Genomic DNA, 20,594 nt, shown 5'->3' with positions numbered 1-20,594 from the left:
AAAGGGATCGTGTATGTGCCAAACGAACTGTGAGAAATCTAAGAATAAAAATAGGATTTAAAAAACAAATGGCCCAAAAAATGAAAATGGCCATGTCGATCCTTACCTGGCTTGTACTTTAATCTTTATGATATGAATGAGACATGTATTACCATGCAAAAGAAAAAAAACGATGTGCGGTGGAACCAAATACAACACACCAATGGATCATCCAAGGTATTATGGCCATTTTTTGCAAAAAAAACGTATTATGATCATACCAAGAATCCTGTATGTGCCATGTCAAAAAAAAGGGATCGTGTATGTGCCAAACGAACTGTGAGAAATCTAAGAATAAAAATAGGATTTAAAAAACAAATGGCCCAAAAAATGAAAGTTAAAAGTTATTGTACTCCTATATGATTTCATACGTACTAATAATTAATTAATAACGCGTGTGCAAAAATTAAGTGCACCGCATGGTTCGAACCCAAGACCAAACAAGCTAGCCTAGCGTGCTATACCAGGTGGACATCAGACAAGTTGTGACATATACCTCCTCAGATGTTATCTATACTAGACCTTCTCAAAGCGCCGTTGACCAGCCCCCGCCGCTTATATCCCCTCAGTCCTGCGGCTCACATTCACCTCTCTCTCAACGCCGGTCGCCGCCTAGATGTGTCACCTGACTTGCCACTGTCCTCCACTCTCGTCTCAGATTTGACCCCAAAGTCAAGCTGCAGGCAGCAACAGCAGGTTCCCGTGTCGCCATGAGCTGGATGGGGAAGCGGGGGTTGGGTGGGGAGAGCCCGCACGGGCGGAGAAGACGAACGAGGGCTGGCGGCCCCGGAGCTACCTCCACTACCTCGCCGCCGCGTCCAGTCCGACCCTGCCTCCTGCAAGCACGGCGACTTCCTCGACACCGTCTGGGCAGGCCACGAGCTAACCACGCCCAATCTCTTCAGGTCAGTACAGTACAGTAGGAAATTTGGGATTTTTTTAAACTGAAATTGAGGAATTTTTGACACAATTGAGTGTGGAGACTGAGTTGTTTGGTTAATTAGTTAATCAGCACGTACACCAGAGACAATTTGTTGCAACATTGACATGATTATGTGATGTAGAGATAATGAGATATGCTCATGTTTTACTGCTACTCGAACCCTGATATGTACCGTGGTTTTCGTGGGATAATATAATTGAGTCTGTTTAATCCGTTGAGGAGGTCTTGTGGTTATCTATTTTTTTCATGTTTCTCTCGTAGTGGTTGGTGCCCACCTCGCAGCCGTGGACTCCTGTTACCGAATTATTTGGCGATCTGGCGCTGATTTCTTGGCGCGGTCAGCAAAAAATTCTCCCACGCCGGCACACCACGCACCAAATCAGGTCGAACTAACCGCCATAGTCTCCTGGTCCTCTTTGAAAACAAACACATCCTCGTTATCCAAACCAATCTAGCTCGAGGGGTGCCCGACGTCCCTCTGCTTCCACTCCGACGGGTGGTCAGGGGTTCCTCTGCTTCCTCTGTGATGGCCGATCAATCGGCACGCGGTGATCACAGTGGGGCGCCACGGTATCATTCTCTTCTCCCTCCTCATTCCCCTCTCTCCTGGTCTCTGTCACACCCCCTTAAGTACTTTTCTTCCTTCCTGACTTGCGTGATAGTGCTGATTGTCCATTATTTCTACATTGCAATTTTCTTTTTGCATGATGCAGCAGTATTGGTTTGTTGGCGGTTCATAATTTTAGGTTGGCAAGTTTTCTTGTTGTACGAGTTGATCTTGTTTTCTTTCTTTTCTTTCTATACTATGTTAACCATTAACTGATTTTGTAAGAAACAGAGAGAATATTTGTAGAACCTTAAATCTAGGATTTATCTTGTATTCTCACAAAAGGTTATGTTTTATGTGTTTACTATAGTAGCAACTTTAAGGTGGTTTCACCCGTTTTTGGTACAACTCGCCTGGTGCTGCAGTACATAATTTATTTTTCAGTTAATTAAACTATGAATCTATCATATGACTCCACTTTCTTTCTGATTCACATCACAATTAGATAGTACGCTGCATGAAAAAGTAACTCGTCTCCAACTAGTATGTGCTTCTGATGGCCATTAATAACCTGAACAGTTCCCTCAGTTTCTGGTTCAGAAAGTTGAAATAGGTACTAATAAACTTGCACATTAGTTAGCTTATTTGGATAGAGCTCCTAATGACCATCTTGTTAGTTATGGCCAATGTAGGCCAAATATATAATTGTTTGATTGATGTTCTCATTGTTACTATATAATTTTTTGTAGCAATGTAGATGTCGATCGTAGTTGGATGTACAAAGAGAGACGAGGGAAGTTGATCAGTGATGCTTGGCAACATGGAGTAGATAATTTTCTAGATCATGCATTCTCATTGCCCGATGCTGCCGTAGATGGGGAATCCCATTGTCCTTGCAGCAACTGCTTTTGCCGTCATAAGTGCACAAGAGATGTCATGACTAGACACTTGTGTAGCAATGGATTCATGTTAGGATATGAGAGATGGACTAGCCATGGGGAGTCTGATGTACCTGAAAATGTAGAGCATGATAACGTGGGGGGTGGAGATAGAATGAATGACATGCTAGTTGATGCAATTGTTGCCGAAGGAGTTTCTAAAGGTGATGAGCCAACAAAAGCTGCCAAAAAATTCTATGAAATGTTGATGGAAGCCGATAAACCATTGCATGAGAAGACCACACAATCACGTCTATCCATTGTAGGAAGGCTAATGACTATTAAGACACAACACAACCTGTCAGAAGCTTGTTACGATGAGATGATGACTCTTATACATGACATTGTTGGGGATGATGCTGCAAAAGATCTCCCAGCAAACTTCCATAGGTCCAAGAAGCTTGTGCATAGTCTAGCAATGCCTTACGTCAAAATTCATGCATGCCCCAATAATTGTATGATTTACTATAAAGAGAATGAAAATAAAGAAAAATGCACTATCTGCAAAGAACCAAGATATGAGGAAACAACCGCAGGAAATAAATCTACGAAGATACCAAGAAAAGTTCTGTGCTATCTCCCAATTACTCCTAGGCTACAACGGTTGTACATGTCACAAAGCACTGCCAAGCACATGGACTATCACGCAAGGCCTCGTGACAGTGATGAAGTAATGGTTCACCCTTCTCATGGTGAAGCTTGGAAGGAATTTAATAAGGAATTTAAAAAATTTGCTGAGGACGGAAGGAATATAAGGCTATGTCTAGCGACTGACGGCTTCACACCTTTTGGTATTAAAGCAGCCTCCTACTCGTGTTGGCCAGTATTTGTTGTACCTTATAATCTTCCACCAGAAATGTGCATGAAGCAGAGTAACCTGATCCTTGCACTAGTTATTCCCGGTCTAGATCATCCAGGAAAGAACCTAAACATTTTTATGCAGCCTCTAGTTGACGAACTTGATGATTTGTGGAGAAATGGTGTAGAAACTTATGATAGTTATCGAAAGCAAAATTTCACCTTAAAGGCAGCTTTGCTTTGGACTATTCATGACATTCCAGCTTATGGATTAGTAGCATGCTGGAGCACCCATGGAAAGCTTGCTTGCCCTATATGTGGATCTGACATAAAGGCATTCTCATTGAAGAATGGCAGAAAGCCGTGCTGGTTTGACTGCCACAGGAGATTCCTTCCCATTAACCATGCATGTCGTAGGAGTGTGAAATGTTTTCGCAAGAAAAAAACAGTTCTAAATCCTCCACCAAAGCCCTTGTCCGGAGAAGAGGTGTATGAACAACTCAAAAGTCTTGTTCATGATAAAACTGGCAAGAGTAAATTTGAGGGGTTCGGGAAGGAGCACAATTGGATCGCTATAAGTGGTTTGTGGCAACTAGAGTATTTTCAGAAATTGATGCTTCGCCATAACATTGATGTAATGCACAATGAGAAAAATGTTTCTGAGGCTATTCTGAACACATGCCTTGATATTCCTAAGAAAACTAAGGATAACAACAAAGCACGCCTTGATGTTGCTTTATATTGTGATCGACCAAAGCTACACCTGAAAAAGAATTCAAAGGGTGTGTGGAAGAAACCTAGAGCGAAATATTGTGTCAGCAAGGACGATAAAATGACCATCCTTAAGTGGTTTAAAGAAGTGAAGTTTTCTGATGGGGTTGCTGCTAATTTGAGTAAAACTGTTAACTTGCAACAAAAAAATTTATTGGGCTGAAAAGCCATGACTACCACATCATCATGGAGCGCCTCCTGCCAGTTGCCCTACGAGGCTTCATCCCAGAACCTGAATGGAAGGTCATAGCAGAGCTAAGTTTTTTTATCGGCAATTGTGTGCCAAAGAAATTGCTCCTAAACGGATGCGTGAACTTGAGGAGGTTCCTGTTCTATTATGCAAGCTTGAGAAAATGTTCCCACCAGGCTTCTTCAATGTAATGCAACACCTGATAGTGCATCTCCCATATGAGGCAAGGGTTGGCGGGCCTGTGGCATATCGTTGGATGTATGTTTTTGAGAGGTATGCTAGACTATATACCTTTAATCTGTACATCGTGTTTTCATCTATTTATGTCTTGTATCACTGAAACTTATAATAATTTGTTATAGGGCAATGCACTATCTTCGTTTAAAAGTGCGAAACAAGGCAAGAGTGGAGGGTTCAATTGTTGAAGCTTGTATTGTACAGGAGATCACTAATTGTGTTTCTCTGTACTTCAGTGATCACATTCGCACTATATGGAAGACGAATCCTCGATATAATAACGGAGGAACACGCGTGCAGAATGATGGGTGTACCTTAGATGTATTTCAGCATGAAGGAAACCTACATGGAAGGGCAATTGCCTGAGAACTATCGCGTGAAGAGTTGAATGCAGCAAGGTTGTACATTTTGATCAACTGCTCTGCTGTTGACAGATTTCGAGAGTAAGTGATGAATAATTTGCAATTTTAGTATTGTAGTGTGCAAGATGTTCAGATGTTTATAGTCATACGTGTATTTGCAGAGAATTTGAGGATGAAAAATATGCGATGCATCCCAATTTGACATTGGAGGGCCTTGATCAAATGATGGCATCAGAATTTGTGGAATGGTTCGAGATTGCTGTAAGAAAATTTTAATTAGCCTTATATATGCTCTCCATTCAACTACTACTATGTTTAATAATCCAAGTATTTTTCCACTTCATTGTAGTGCAAACGAGATCATAATTCTGATGAGGACTTGTGGAATTTAGCTAATGGATGCAGCTCTAGAGCCTATTCCTATAGCTCCTATGACGTGAATGGCTTTCGCTTTAGATCAGAGGCATCTGAGAAAAAACGTAGAAGGTTGAAAACAGTGAACACAAGAGTTTGTTTGTCTTCCTTCATCTCAGAGACTCAACATCTTGAGTACTATGGTGTCATTGAGGAAATAATCAAATTATCCTTCACAGCTGGTAGAAAAATTGAGATGGTACTCTTCAAATGTCGTTGGTTTGATCCTACCAAAGGTGTGAAGCCAAATGCAAAATTAGGTTTGGTGGAGATCCAGTGGTCTTCAAGGCTTCGTAATTTTGAACCATTTGCCATGGCTCACCAAGCTACACAAGCTTATTACTTGAAGTATGCATCCTCAAGCAGAGATCTTCGTGATTGGAGGGTTGTGTACACGATTCAGCCAAGCAGCAGCTTGAGTAACCTTGATGACTGCACAAATGACCCATCTACTACAGATGAATATTTCCAAGAAGTTAGTCAGCTGGGTAGTTTTTCTGTAGATGTTGGCAAATTTGTTGATGAGTCTGCTGAGCCAAGAAAGGAGTCAGATGATGTGATGCTTGATCCCTCTGAAATTGAAAGAATAGAAAATCAAGACTTTAATGATGAGGAAGAAGAATCTTCAGAAGATGATTTGGAAGAGAGTACCGATGAGGAAGAAGATTTACCACAAGAGGAAGGAGAAGAAGAGACATATGAGACCGAAGATGAGGATGATGCAATAGAGCATGACTCGGAATATGACGATGATGATTACTAAACATTTATAGCTTTTGCACTTGTCATTTTGTTTCTTGGTACCAATAAATATTATATAGTGACACAACTAGTGAATAATATAGTATGTTTACTATTGGTAGTAATACATATTGTATAGTGATTTAGTGACACTACTATTGAACAAATATACCATGGTTGATAGTATTTCCAGTTTAGCTGTTACATAACGTTTCATGTCCTTTTTTTCTTCTACTTGCATGCCTTTTGTTATCATTTACTCGTTATTTTTATGTAACTAATAAGCATGCATTTGCCACTATGTAAATAGGATGGGCCCCTTGAATCATAGGCGTTTCTCAGTGCCTAGGCTGGACAGGTCTTCTTCTAGTGTCTCCATAGGAAAGAATGGATCAACTCAGTCAACTGCACAGGCTAAAAAAGCTAGAACACCAAGAACTAGGACTTCAGCCGGTCTCAGACTAGAGGAAATTGACCGACCGCTTATAGTTCCCAAAGGCGTGTAAGTATTAAATATTCCAACTGCTTTACTTTTTGGAGCAATATTCATGTGCTAACAATCTTTGATCAAATAATAACAGGTTATGGGAAAGGCACCCATACTGATAGAGGCAAAGGTGTCCCGATGTTTCGATGAGATGGTGGCTATCGTTTTCTGTGGGAGTCGACCTTGACGATCCGACTACGAACGTGCGAGACGTCGCGCCTTAGCAATCGCTAAACCAACTTCCGAGGGGTTATTGACCACGCCGGAGCACGATCAACCTGACCACGAGGGCCTGTTTCCTGCGAGCAAACGAAGAACAAGCAAGAATCTGAGATTGCAATCTGGATATTGCGAATATAAGATGAAAGCTTTATTGATCAAGGTGGGGTTCTGTGACGTCTTGGTCTGGTCGTTGGACACAAACGAAGTACGCGAAGTTGCAGCTATGGCGAACTTTTAATCTAAACAAAACCCAAAGTCTAAACGACGCCCTAAGGGCTGTATATATGGAGGAAGAGAGGGGAATTTCGTGGCCCTTGAGGGTGGGGTCCGAAACCAACCCTAACTCTTGTTTCCCCACACATACGGACTCTAAAAATAGCCTATACTTAAGTATTTCGAAATTACATGGGCCTGGCCCATTAATAAGGTGACGCAGCACCTAGAATAGCCTATGGACGAATATTATGAAGTGGCATCTTGTATATTTCGTCCATGGCTTCATGCACTCCTTATGGCGGCTTCAAAGTCCTGAAATCATCACTTGTAACTCGTTCTTGATCCCCTTGCGCATGCCATCAACTCCATGCGTGTTCTTGCTCCAATGTTCATCCTTCTCCAAGCTAGGCCGTTCATTTGAAAGCAAAACAATGTATCCAGTTTAGGCAACATCATAATCTCATGAACATTAAGAATCATGACCAAGAAACGAAAGTACCTGGTAATTTAATTGCGTGCGCGAGCTCTAGTAATTGGTCCAGTATATGTAACAGCAGGGCCTGTGGGTGTAACAATGGTATTGATGTCCTCATCATCCTCCCCTTCTGAAATGAAGTCGTCTCGACGGAAAAGCTCATCTTCCTCACCCAAATAAGGCTTCAAATCTGCAATATTAAAAGTGGGACTAACCCAATCTGCAGGTAGCTCAAGTTTTATATGCATTATCATTTATTTTCTCTAAAACCTTAAAAGGACCATCAGCACGTGCATTAGCTTTTGATTTGCGCAGATTAGGAAAATCTATCTTTACGCAAATGTAACCAAACAAGAATCTCCAGGTGCAAACACAAACATGTTTTCTACCCTTATCATGCAAGTTTAATATTTAGCATTCATAGCCTCAATGTTTTCCTAGTTAACTCATGCATTTAAAAATCAATTCAGAACGTCTTTAGCATCAAAATTAACCTTCTCCGAAGATGGAAGAGGGCAACAAATCAATAGGTGCACGAGGTTAGGAAACCATACACAATTTCAAAAGGCACATCTTAGTAGTAGAATGCAATGAAACGATATAAGCAAATTCAATATGAGGCAAGCATTTCTTCCCACAATTTTCTTGTTATTTCTTCAAAACAGCCCTAAAGCATAGTAAGACATGTTCTATTGACTACTTCAGTTTGTTCCATCAGCTTGGGGGTGACAAGTAGTACTAAAAAGCAGCTTAGTCCCCAAACTTAGCCCATAAACATCTCCAAAAGTGGCTAAGAAATTTAGTATCACGATCTTGAAAACAATAGTATTTGGCACACCATGTAAGCGAATATTTCACGAAAGAACAAATCAGCAACATTAACAAGCATCATCGCTTTTATGACATGGTATAAAAGTGTGCCATTTTCGAGAACCTATCCACGACAACAAATATGCTATCCCTCCCCTTCTTTGTTCTAAGGTAAACCTAAAACAAAGTCCATAGATATATCCTCCAAGGACACTAGGTTACAGGCAAAGGCATAATAATAAACCATGAGGATTGAGTCGTGACTTATAGCTCTTTGACATGTAGTGCAGCGAGCAACAAAACGCTCAACATCCCGTCTCATCTTTGGCCAAAAGAAATGTGTAGCAAGTATATCCTCCGTCTTCTTGACGCCAAAGTGTCCCATTAATCCTCCTCCATGCGCCTCCTGCAACAACAAAAGACAAACGGAGCTAGCTGGAATGCATAGCTTGTTAGCACGAAACACAAATCCATCGTTAAGAACGAACTTGTTCCAAGTTCTCCCTTCCTTACAATTCTGCAATACATCTTTAAATTCAGCATCATGAACATATTGATCTTTGATGGTCTCCAAACCAAATATTTTAAAGTCAAGTTGTGAAAGCATAGTATAACGACGAGACAAGGCATCAGCAATAACATTTTCTTTACCCTTCTTGTGTTTAATGACATAAGGGAAAGTCTCAATGAATTCAACCCATTTAGCATGTCGACGGTTCAGTTTTGCTTGACTTTTAATGTGTTTCAAAGATTCATGATCAGAATGTATAACAAATTCCTTGGGCCATAAATAATGTTGCCATGTTTCTAAGGTCCGAACAAGAGCATATAATTCTTTATCATAAGTAGAATAGTTCAGACTAGGCCCACTCAATTTTTCAGAAAAGTATGCAACAGGTTTTCCATCTTGTAATAACACACCTCCTAATCCAATTCCACTAGCATCACATTCAAGCTCAAAAGTCTTATTGAAATTAGGAAGTTGGAGTAAAGGAGCATGTGTCAACTTATCTTTCAATACCGTGAAGGCTTCTTCCTGTGCGGTACCCCAAACAAAAGGTACATCCTTCTTTGTAAGCTCGTTGAGAGGTGCAGCAATGGTGCTGAAATCTCTCACAAAACGCCTATAGAAACCAGCGAGGCCAAGGAAACTCCTCACTTGTGTGACCGTTTTGGGCTGCGGCCAACTCTCAATAGCTTCAATCTTGGCTTTATCAACTTCAATTCCCTGTGGAGTAACAACATAGCCAAGAAAAGATACTCGGTCGGTGCAAAAGGTGCACTTTCCAAGGTTACCAAACAAACGTGCATCACGTAGAGCAATAAAAACAGCACGTAAATGTTCCAAATGTTCCTCCAAAGATTTGCTATAAATCAATATGTCATCAAAGTAAACTACCACAAATCGTCCAATGAAAGCACGTAAAACTTCGTTCATTAACCTCATGAAAGTACTAGGTGCATTAGTTAACCCAAAAGGCATGACTAACCACTCATATAATCCAAACTTAGTTTTAAATGCTGTTTTCCATTCATCTCCCAATTTCATACGAATTTGATGGTATCCACTACGCAAATCAACTTTGGAGAATATTGTAGAGCCACTCAATTCATCAAGCATATCATCTAGCCTAGGAATAGGATGACGATAACGAATAGTAATATTATTAATGCCTCTACAATCAACGCACATACGCGACGTACCATCCTTTTTCGGCACTAAAATGATAGGAACAGCACAAGGACTAAGGGATTCGCGTATATAACCTTTGTCGAGCAGTTCTTGTACTTGACGCATAATCTCCTTCGTCTCCTCTGGATTGGTACGGTATGGTGCCCGGTTGGGTAATGATGCACCGGGAATTAAGTCAATTTGATGCTCAATCCCGCGAATAGGTGGTAATCCCGGTGGCACGTCTTGTGGAAAGACGTCGGCGAACTCCTGCAAAATGTTAGTGACAGCAGGAGGCAAAGAGGAAGGCACGTCCTCGAATGAAAATAATGCCTCTTTGCACACAAAAGCATAGCAAACAGATTTGCTAAAATCTAGATCATCAATATCAGATTTGGTGGCAAGTAAACATGCACTTTTCAATTTAATTTCAGAAACAACACTAGATTGTTTATTATTATTAGGCTGCATTTGTTGCTCAAATTCTTTTGCCACAATCTGATTTTCACTCTTAGTTTTCTCCTGTTTTGCTTTATTAGCTCTATTAATATCATCTTTCAAAATGGAATCAGGAGTCATAGGAAGCAAAGTAATATTTTTATCCTTATGAACAAGAGTATACTGATTGTTTCTACCATGGTGAATAGAATTTTTATCAAATTGCCATGGTCTACCAAGTAATAAGGAACATGCTTGCATCGGTACCACATCACAATCAACATAATCAGCATATGTAGAGATACTAAAATGCACACGAACAGTACGTGTTACCTTAACCTTGCCGCTGTTGTTGAACCATTGGATGTAGTAAGGATGTGGATGTGGTCTGGTGGTGAGAGATAGCTTCTCCACCATCTCGATGCTAGCCAAGTTGTTGCAACTCCCTCCATCTATGATCACGCGAACAGAACGTTCCTTCACAACTCCCTTTGTATGGAACAAATTATGCCTCTGATTTTGCTCAGCTTGTGTAACCTGCACACTCAAAACACGTTGAGCAACTAAACATTCATACCTGTCAGCATCTTCAGGAGCCATGTATTGCGTCTCATGATCAGAATCGTCTCCACCGTGTTCGTCACGTGTAATAAGAGCCAAAGTCTCCCTCATCATAGTCACTAGCGGACTCATACCCACCATCCTCAGTAACAATCATCACACGCTTAGATGGGCATTCTCTCGCATAATGACCTCCACCCTTGCAACGTCGACAAATAATATCATGTGTCTGCCCTGTTGATGCCATGGATGAAGAAGAGCTCTTTGCAGGCCCAGAAGGTGTGCTCTTGGCAGATAGTGGTGATTGTGCCTGCTTTATTGTATCACGGTTGGAGGTGGCAGCCGACGGAGGCGCCGGTGTAGCAGAACGTGTGGAAGTAGATGATGCACGTGGTGTCCATGAAGAAGGTCGACCTGCAGAAAAGTTAGTCCGCGCCAATGCCTGTCGATCCTGCACTTCACGTTCAGCTTTACAAGCAAGATGGAATAAACGAGTGATATTAGTATACTCCTTATACTCTAGAATCGTCTGAATCTCTCTATTTAAACCACCCATAAAACGTGCAAGCATAGCTTCATTCTCCTCAACAATACCACATCTAATCATGCCAGTTTGTAATTCCTGATAATATTCTTCTACAGAATTTTTTCCCTGTCTTAAGCGCTGCAATTTTTGAAGTAATTCACGTTGATAATATGGTGGAACCCAACGAGTACGCATAGCAGTTTTCAAAGCAGCCCAAGTAGCAGGAATGGGATATAATCTACAATGCTCAGACCACCAAACACATGCAAAACTAGTGAATGCACAAACAGCAGCAGGAACACGTCTCTCCTCGGGATATTGTAAACATGTAAAACGTTGTTCAGTTTCTAACTCCCAAGTAAGATATATATCAGGAACATATCTACCCTCAAATGGTGGAATATTCAATTTTAGTTTAGGGAGATGGTCATGATCTCGTACCTGAGGGTGAGCCCTACCATTGCCATTATTTGCATGTGGACGACCTGATGGTTGCGGTGCTGGTGGTGGCACGTAGTTCTGAGTTTGATCAACCTCATCCTCATAATCTCCCACATAATCATCCTCCCCCGCATCAGCAGCAGGAGCCACAGAAGTAGCAACAGCAGCACCAACAGTTTGGCCAGGTGCAAGAGGGAGACGGCTCGCTCGGCGGAGGGCTGTTTCACGATGTGGAGGTAGTCGTCGTTGTTGTTGTTGTAGAGGTGCGTTAGGTGCAGCCGGTGGTGGTGGTGGAAGACGCGCGAGCAATTCATTAAACCTGTTATCGAGCTTTGTTTCGAACGTCTTCTCCATGGCCTCTTCAAATCTGTTTAGCACATCCTGCACCTGTCCATTCATCATTTGCTGAAATTTATCATGCAACTCCTGATTCGTCATGTTCTCCCAGTCAGTCTCGTCGGCTTGTGATCCTGCCATGGTTAGCAACAATAGAAAAACACACAAGAATATGATCCTACAGAATACTAACAAGAGGTGGTGGTGGCGGGTGTCACAAATCCGTCAAGCAAATCTCAAATTCTTACCAGTTCTTACCCAGCAGCAGGCGGTGATCGGCAACTGTTGTAGTCAAAAACTCTCAAAAGCTTGGATAGAGCGATTGCCAGGGAGAGTCAAACGCACGACGTAGATGTATGTGGAGCTAGGAAGGCTTATAGTATGGTAGCAAAAAGGGTCAGCAATAATCAATTCAGAGATGCAAAGTTGAATAAACGCTCAACGACGGTACTGTGCTGGTCCTAGGCTAGACCGTGCTAGAGACGCGAGCCTAGAACACTAACAAAATCACGGCGCTGCACGTAAATAAGGGAAAAGCACACTCTGGAACTTTTTTTTTTTCGCTTTTTTTTTGCGCTCCTCTTTTTTTTTTTTGCGCTCTTTTTTTTTTTGCGAAAAATTACTATAATGGCGAGTGTCTCAAAACTCTTCCCTCGTCAAACTGATAGGATGGGCACGAAATTTCTTTCTTTTTTTTTTTGGAAATCAGGGCAGCGACGACGAAAAAGTGCGACAAAAAATCACTATGATGGCACGTGGCTCAAAAGACTTAGAAAAGCCTAAAAGTAGGATAGGGAAAAAATATTTTTGCCCGTGAAAATTTTGGCCTAAAAACTGCCCGGGGGTCTCCAGACTCTTTTTTTTTTCCGAGACCTACGCAGGCAAGGAAACACGAATCGGAATTGAGATTGATCTCAAGAACAAACCTAATATGAGAAGAACTCGGATTGGTGGTGGATATATGGTGGTGGTATATGGCAGCGGTGGTGGTATATGGTAGCGGTGGTGGTATATGGATAGAGATTGATGGTGGTATATGGATACGGATTGGTGGTGGTATATGGATATGGATTCAGAGCGGTGGCGGATAAGCAAAAGTGGTAGATGGGCGATGATAATGGTGCAGCGGCGGCGTGACAACTTGTGACCAGAACTCGAAACTCTAAAAGACTAGACTCTAAGACCAGCAACTTGACACGACGATGCAACCGCAAATTCAACAAAGCAAAAACCCTAAAAAGATTATGCAAAGGCTCAGATTGGTTCGGATATGATGAACTAACCCTAATTTTTTTTTGTGTGGCTTTTTCATGGACTGTAGGTATGAAGAACAGACTCGATCTAATCTACGAAAAACTGTAAAATCTCACCGAGCAACCTGGAAATCTGATACCACTTGATAGAGGCAAAGGTGTCCCGATGTTTCGATGAGATGGTGGCTATCGTTTTCTGTGGGAGTCGACCTTGACGATCCGACTACGAACGTGCGAGACGTCGCGCCTTAGCAATCGCTAAACCAACTTCCGAGGGGTTATTGACCACGCCGGAGCACGATCAACCTGACCACGAGGGCCTGTTTCCTGCGAGCAAACGAAGAACAAGCAAGAATCTGAGATTGCAATCTGGATATTGCGAATATAAGATGAAAGCTTTATTGATCAAGGTGGGGTTCTGTGACGTCTTGGTCTGGTCGTTGGACACAAACGAAGTACGCGAAGTTGCAGCTATGGCGAACTTTTAATCTAAACAAAACCCAAAGTCTAAACGACGCCCTAAGGGCTGTATATATGGAGGAAGAGAGGGGAATTTCGTGGCCCTTGAGGGTGGGGTCCGAAACCAACCCTAACTCTTGTTTCCCCACACATACGGACTCTAAAAATAGCCTATACTTAAGTATTTCGAAATTACATGGGCCTGGCCCATTAATAAGGTGACGCAGCACCTAGAATAGCCTATGGACGAATATTATGAAGTGGCATCTTGTATATTTCGTCCATGGCTTCATGCACTCCTTATGGCGGCTTCAAAGTCCTGAAATCATCACTTGTAACTCCGTTCTTGATCCCCTTGCGCATGCCATCAACTCCATGCGTGTTCTTGCTCCAATGTTCATCCTTCTCCAAGCTAGGCCCTTCATTTGAAAGCAAAACAAATGTATCCAGTTTAGGCAGCATCATAATCTCATGAACATTAGAATCATGACCAAGAAACGAAAGTACCTGGTAATTTAATTGGCGTGCGCGAGCTCTAGTAATTGGTCCAGTATATGTAACAGCAGGGGCTGTGGGTGTAACAATGGTATTGATGTCCTCATCACATACACCGCTCGTGATCCATCAACGGTGCAAGGTGCCTTAGTGCGGCAGATGTATCCACCGCCAATTGGTCCAAAAAATGACCAGAAACCAGTATTGTGTTGGGAGGACTACAAGTGGTCTCCTGGCCCAGAAGTAAGATCAGCAGCTTCCAAAATTGTGGAAGAATTTTGGGTAAGTATATGCATGCGCGCGCGCACACACACAGACTATATATATGCATTGTTTCTATAAATGATTTGAGAATTTTTAATCAGTTCTATGGTTACTAGTACGTACTTAGAATTCTGAAACAGAGGTGACCATATTATATTTAGAAATAAGAATTCTAAAACTGGTGGATGGGTGGTAGTTACAATTCTTTGTTTTGGTCACAAACATGAAAAAACTACTTGGTTTATCTATGAAGTGTTGGAAGCTTTGATTTTTTTGTGCGTATTCTCACTTCCACAAATGCACAAGTAACTAACAAAAATATTTTGGGATGGTTTTTGGCAGTGGCGTTTCAAGTGTGACCCATTGGAGCAAGAGAAGGCAGATGGTGTTTTGGAGGAGAACTTTACTAGGAAAGTGAAGCAGATGCTACATGAAGAAAAGGCGGCAGCCATCAAAAGATTAATGAAGAAGGGACAATTGCCTGCACAACTAACAGAAGTGGATGAGAATGGTAACCATTGGCCAACTAAGGAAGCTTTAATTTCTGCAAAGAAAGTTGACTTTGGTACCGATGTTGGTTGGCGTCTACTATGTGAGCATTGGAGTGGTGCTGAATTTAGAGGGTTATCCTTAAGAAACAAGAGGAACAGACTTGCTAATGGGGATACAGTCTTCCATTGCAGCGGTGCGAGAAATGCTGTTGCCACACGTCAATTCCTGGTACACTATCTTCGTCAAGCATCTTTTTGCTTATGTTTAATAGGATAGGAAAGTTTCATTTACATTGGATGATGTTTCACACTCTTGAAATGCAGACACTCAAAACAGGGAAAGACCCTGGAATTTCCGGTGCTTGGCTTCACACGCACAATTTGCATCGAGGGACCGACGAAGAGAAGATTTGCAGTCAAAGAACTGCCGATCGTTGGGTTAGCGAAATCTTGTGACTTAGCTCATTTTAATCATCATGACAACTATTTGCACAAAACTTTAGTTTACATTATTTTTTTATTTGAAAAGGAGGATTTTGATAAGGCAATGAAACATGCCCATGGAGAAAATTGGGAAGAGGAGCACCCAGATTTAGATGGACAAATCGTCTATGAAGCAGAAGGTAGAATGCCACATGGCAGGCTGGGAATTGCTAATGAGTTATTTAGCAAAGCAGAGAAGGCGAAGTTTAAGTCTAAAAGGGTGATGGCCTCACAACCGGTGCGGTCTGCTAGGGAGGACCGTCTAGAAAGAGAGAACAAACATTTGAAGCGGGAGAACAAGCGTCTTCGAGGCATTGAGATTGTTGTGCAGGTAATCTTTCCTTCTCTTATAAATTGGAGTCTGAGTGGATAGGGTTGTGCTGACATGCTGATGTTTATAGTCATTGGCTGAGAAAGGGGGAGTGGACTTTGATGGCATAATGCAATCAGCTGCGGCTGACTTGGTAAGTTTAACCCATCTCGATGGTAGGCTTGCAGCAATGGAACTATTAAGTGATATGTCTTCTGTGTATGATACGCAGTCTACATCAGATTCGGAAGGCGGAATTCATAGGGAACGAGGTGATGTGCATCAAAGCGAACCTGAAAAGGTTAGTTCATTGTCGTCATGCCTGCAAGTCTGCGGATGACCTCTCCCTTGTTCCACCGATTTTGTTTTCTCTTTGCACATTAGCACATTTAGATGATATCAAGAAAGAATTTGTGTGTGCAAGTTAGTTGCAGGATTATGGGTCATGGATGGTAGTAGCAGAGACAACAGATCCCTTATTGTTTTAATTGCAGATTTCTGAAAATAAATGCATGGTTAACTATATGGGCACATTCCTCTAAAGGATTATATCACCTAAGAGAAATGATTGCTAATGCATATAAATACTTGATGGTTGATAGAACAAGTTTATCTGCACATATATGAAAAAAAATGTTGTGAAGACCACCCTTGATAGCCTACAATTGCCATGGTTGTTTCTCTGTACATATTCCTTGTTTGCTTGTTTCTCTGTACATATGCCTTGTTTGCATGCATATCTTAATTTGCTCTCATTTCTTATGCGCAAAACTAGATAAACTGAAGCATGTTAATTCGAAAATCATCAATAGGCAAACATATGACAGTATGAACAATAGTTTATTTATAATTCATGTAGAATATATTCAGGTCGCAGGGAAAGAATTGGTACACAGGAAAGACTTTAGCTAACCATCCTGAATATTTTTCTTAGGAATATTCTTCCTTTTTAGCTAAGCATGGTTGGACCATGTTTGCTGAACCCTCTGTACAGACGCATTTCAATTAGAATACTCTTCCTTGGGACACATGCAGCTAGTATATGGTTTTGATTGTTGTTTGAAACAAGATCACATGCACATCTGTACAAATGTACTTTACAAACTTGAGCTAAACTGACGCTTGCTATATCTCTTAAAGATCAACCATACACGCTCATGATCATTCCAAATTGCTAGTTTCAGGATTGCAATTAGCTCTATGCTAGGTACTATATGTAAAGTATAAGAACAAAAATCCTGTAATAAATATTTATGTGCAGTATAATCTACAACATTGTTGGTGTAAATTTTATGTGAGCTTTTGCCATTAAATTATTTGAATGGAAATTTATATTAACCTCTTTTTGAATATGTCATTCTTAATTAGTTATATGCTCGAACTAGCCAATAGTGTTCTGTTAGTTTACTTGTTCGGCTGTGTCATGAGATTGCAAAATGTAAACGCTGCTGATAGTTGGGTTGCCGATAGATATCCACTGTACTTGGACAGTGCCCTCCTGCTGATTCATGTTTCCTGTGAAAATCTCATGTGAAGGATCAAAAGGAAAATCGGCAATCATATTGTTAGATAGTCATACTATTAAATAGCAGCTAGCATCTTACCTGTCAATTAGAAAAAATATGTTTGGTCCCTGTAGGTCACTTGAATTTTAGCTAAATTATAGTGACAACTAGTTTTATCATTACTTAGGGAATGGGAAGCAGGACTGGAGGCAGTACCAGTCATGGAGATGATGATGAGGATGACTACTATGGCAGCGAGGGAGATGATGACTATGGCAAGGATGGTCTATATGGTGATGAGCCATACTATGGTGGTGAGGGATATAATGACTATGAAGATGAGGAATATAATGAGTATGGCAATGATAATGATGATTGGCCATAAAAGTCTAGTGATCTTCAAGTCATGCCAAAATCAAGTTATGTTAGATGTTTGAAATACTTTATCTTATGGACCAATTTGTCATAGTGGACAATTTATCTTCGCAGAATATGACCTATCTCAGTTATTATTTTGTTCTGAATTCAGACATTTGATACTTATGGTTAATGCCATTCGGATGCAACTCAATACCTTGTGCCTGTGTGTATGAGATGTATTTGAAATGCCAATATTCTGAAATATTGCTATTGTACGTGTAAACACCCCTCGGTGAAAGCAATATATGAGGGGTGAGTAATGCCCCAAGGTGGCACAAATGTCTCGGTTACACAGTATGCCATTGGGGACTTTAGACCGTTGGTGAATTCATAAAGTGACGGTGTTTGCTCACCCCTCGACTAACAGGTCTCCTGAAGGGTTGTATGCACTGTCGGCCATCTAACTAGCCGACGGTTTGGTTCTCCGCATGGGTATAACTAAGTCCTATAGGTCGAATGTACCGTCGACTATTATGAAAACCAAGGAGAATCAATAACTGTCGGACAATAAATGCCCGAAAAGGAACCGTCGGATATAAATGTCGTCGGGCTAAGGTGAGCCAGCAGGTCACAGTAACATGCTCGACGGCTCACCGTCGGCTTACTACCGTAGGTGACAAAATTACCCGACCGTACCGTCAGCCATTACTCTAATGGCCGACGAAGCAAGGCCGGTGGGAGATGGCCGACAGTGTACCGTCGGTTTTAGTAATAGTTGACGGTGATAAAAAATATCCGACGGTGATTGGACCCTTGGTTATAATGAAATATCTAGTAGTGTCTATTCCTGCAAGCAATCGAAGAACGAGCAAGAATATGATAAATCAATCTGAATATTGCGAATATATATGAAGTATTGATAATGGTGGGGATCCGTAAGCGGTTTTGGTCTGGTCGTTGGACACAAACGAAGTACACGAAGTTGCAATTGCTAACTTTTAACTAAACAAATCCCAAGCAAAAGGCTACTAGATGGATCTACTTATATAGGAGCAAGGGGTGGCGGCCAAGGAGGTGGGAGGACGTCCCAAGCCAGCCTAAAACTAACCCTAGGTCGTACAAGGCTCATGGACCCAAGTGGAGGTGGTGCAACACCTTTGGACTTGTTGTTTGACTCGGATTCTGCTGCAGCGTCAGATTGTTTCGTCGATATCTCAATGCTCCGGATGAATTTGAAGGTTATTCCAATTGGGCTGGAAAGAGCACGAAATATACTTTCCAACAAAAAAATAATCACCCAATTCGGAGTCCGTATAAAAAAGTTGTTGACGTTTTGTGTCAGGTATGTCTGTGCAGTCCGAATCTGAATCCAGAACCTGAGAGACTTGGACTCTATCTTCTCTTTGCCCAAAAGTGACGTGAGACGACTTTTTGAACAGAACCTAAACTTCTCCTTTTCCCTTATCTTCATATGTGGATTGTACAAATGTCCCATACACCTGCAATTAGACAAAACACAAAAGTGTGTGAAGTATTTTTGTTCTGGATAACATAAATAGATTATTGAATAGTTTGCACTAGAAATCACGTGACAAATATGAATGTATGCAATATTTTTGGTCGTATCCAAGGTAGTCATGTCCTCATCATCCTCCCCTTCTTGAAAACAAAGCCGTCCTCGGCGTTGCTTAATCTGAAATGTGACTAACAAAAGAGACAAGGTGTACATGTTGTATATGTATATGTCATCCATTTTTACTTCCCTTGATTTTTGCACAGATGACACATGTATACATGAGTAACTTTCATAGTTCATAAAATCTAAAGCCAGAAAATTATCACAAGAAGTATAAGGCATGAAAATATTGCAACTCAGTTTGCACATATAAGTGAAGCTCTTATTCATTTCAAAAGATTGACAATGTTCATCATTAAACCATCCCAACATTGGTGAATAGACCTCACTTGCATCAAATTTACATGCTACAACATGCTTAAATAAGCAAACATGCAATAAGTCATTGGACATAGAATCATCACCAAGATTAGAGGTCATATCAAAATGATTAAACATTGGTTCTTTTGCATCAATAGTTAATTCAATAGGTGCACTCAAAATTGTTGGTATTTCAGTTATTTGATCACATGAAGCATTCATGGCAGTAACAAGATTCTCTAAAATAGGTGGTGTGCTCAAATGAACAGGTAACTCAACACATGATGCATTCAAGTTAACTAGGCATGCATCATTCTCATGTGAAGTTATACCATCAATACCTTTATTGTTACATTGTCGCAAAGACGTAGCTGATGTAGGTATGCACGTTGACAATGTACCATACTCTTGAGATGATGTTGCGCTCACAATCCACGGTGGGGCTGCTCTAGTAGGTGCAACGATGGAGGAACCAACCAGCGGTGGTGAGCATGAACTAGAATAGTAGTTGTTGTAGTCACCCAATGCATCCTCCCGTATCTGTCTCTCAAAGGTACAAGCGCGAACATACATACCAGTAATGCAACGAGGAATATACTGAAAACTTGCACGGATATCATGGTTCAAACCACCAAAAAATCTATTCATTGTATCATCCTCAGATTCTTCCATGTCACAATGATGCGTATAAGATTTGAACTCTTGGTAGTAAGCATGAACAGTGTTACTGCCTTGTTTTAATTGTTCCAATTTGCGAAGCAATTCACGACGATAGTAAGGAGGAAAAAATTGTTGTCTCATTATAGCTTTCAAAACTTTCCAAGTTTTGGGTTGTTTATCAATGTTTTTATTACAATGTTCACTCCACCAAACA

At 41.1% G+C, this 20,594-nt stretch overlaps 1 protein-coding gene across 2 annotated transcripts; it reads left to right on the top strand.

The window, feature by feature from the left end:
- The first annotated feature begins 683 nt into the window (after positions 1-683).
- Positions 684-17,908, top strand: LOC125548345. 2 transcript variants are annotated; one of them, XM_048711970.1, is made up of 6 exons: positions 684-944; positions 14,978-15,355; positions 15,464-15,940; positions 16,060-16,073; positions 16,152-16,220; positions 17,612-17,908. In XM_048711970.1, exons 1-6 carry the CDS (start codon positions 750-752, stop codon positions 17,859-17,861), a joined length of 1,383 nt encoding a protein of 460 aa, XP_048567927.1. In that variant the 5' UTR covers positions 684-749; the 3' UTR covers positions 17,862-17,908. The 2 variants fall into 2 exon arrangements, with proteins under 2 accessions (XP_048567927.1, XP_048567928.1); XM_048711971.1 differs by lacking the exons at positions 16,060-16,073; positions 16,152-16,220.
- The last annotated feature ends 2,686 nt before the right edge of the window (positions 17,909-20,594 follow it).

Source organism: Triticum urartu, chromosome 3 (assembly GCF_003073215.2).
Source record: "Triticum urartu cultivar G1812 chromosome 3, Tu2.1, whole genome shotgun sequence".
Lineage (NCBI taxonomy): Eukaryota > Viridiplantae > Streptophyta > Magnoliopsida > Poales > Poaceae > Triticum > Triticum urartu.
The sequence above is the reverse complement of the archived record's forward strand: the minus strand, read 5'-3'. Positions and strand labels throughout refer to the sequence as shown.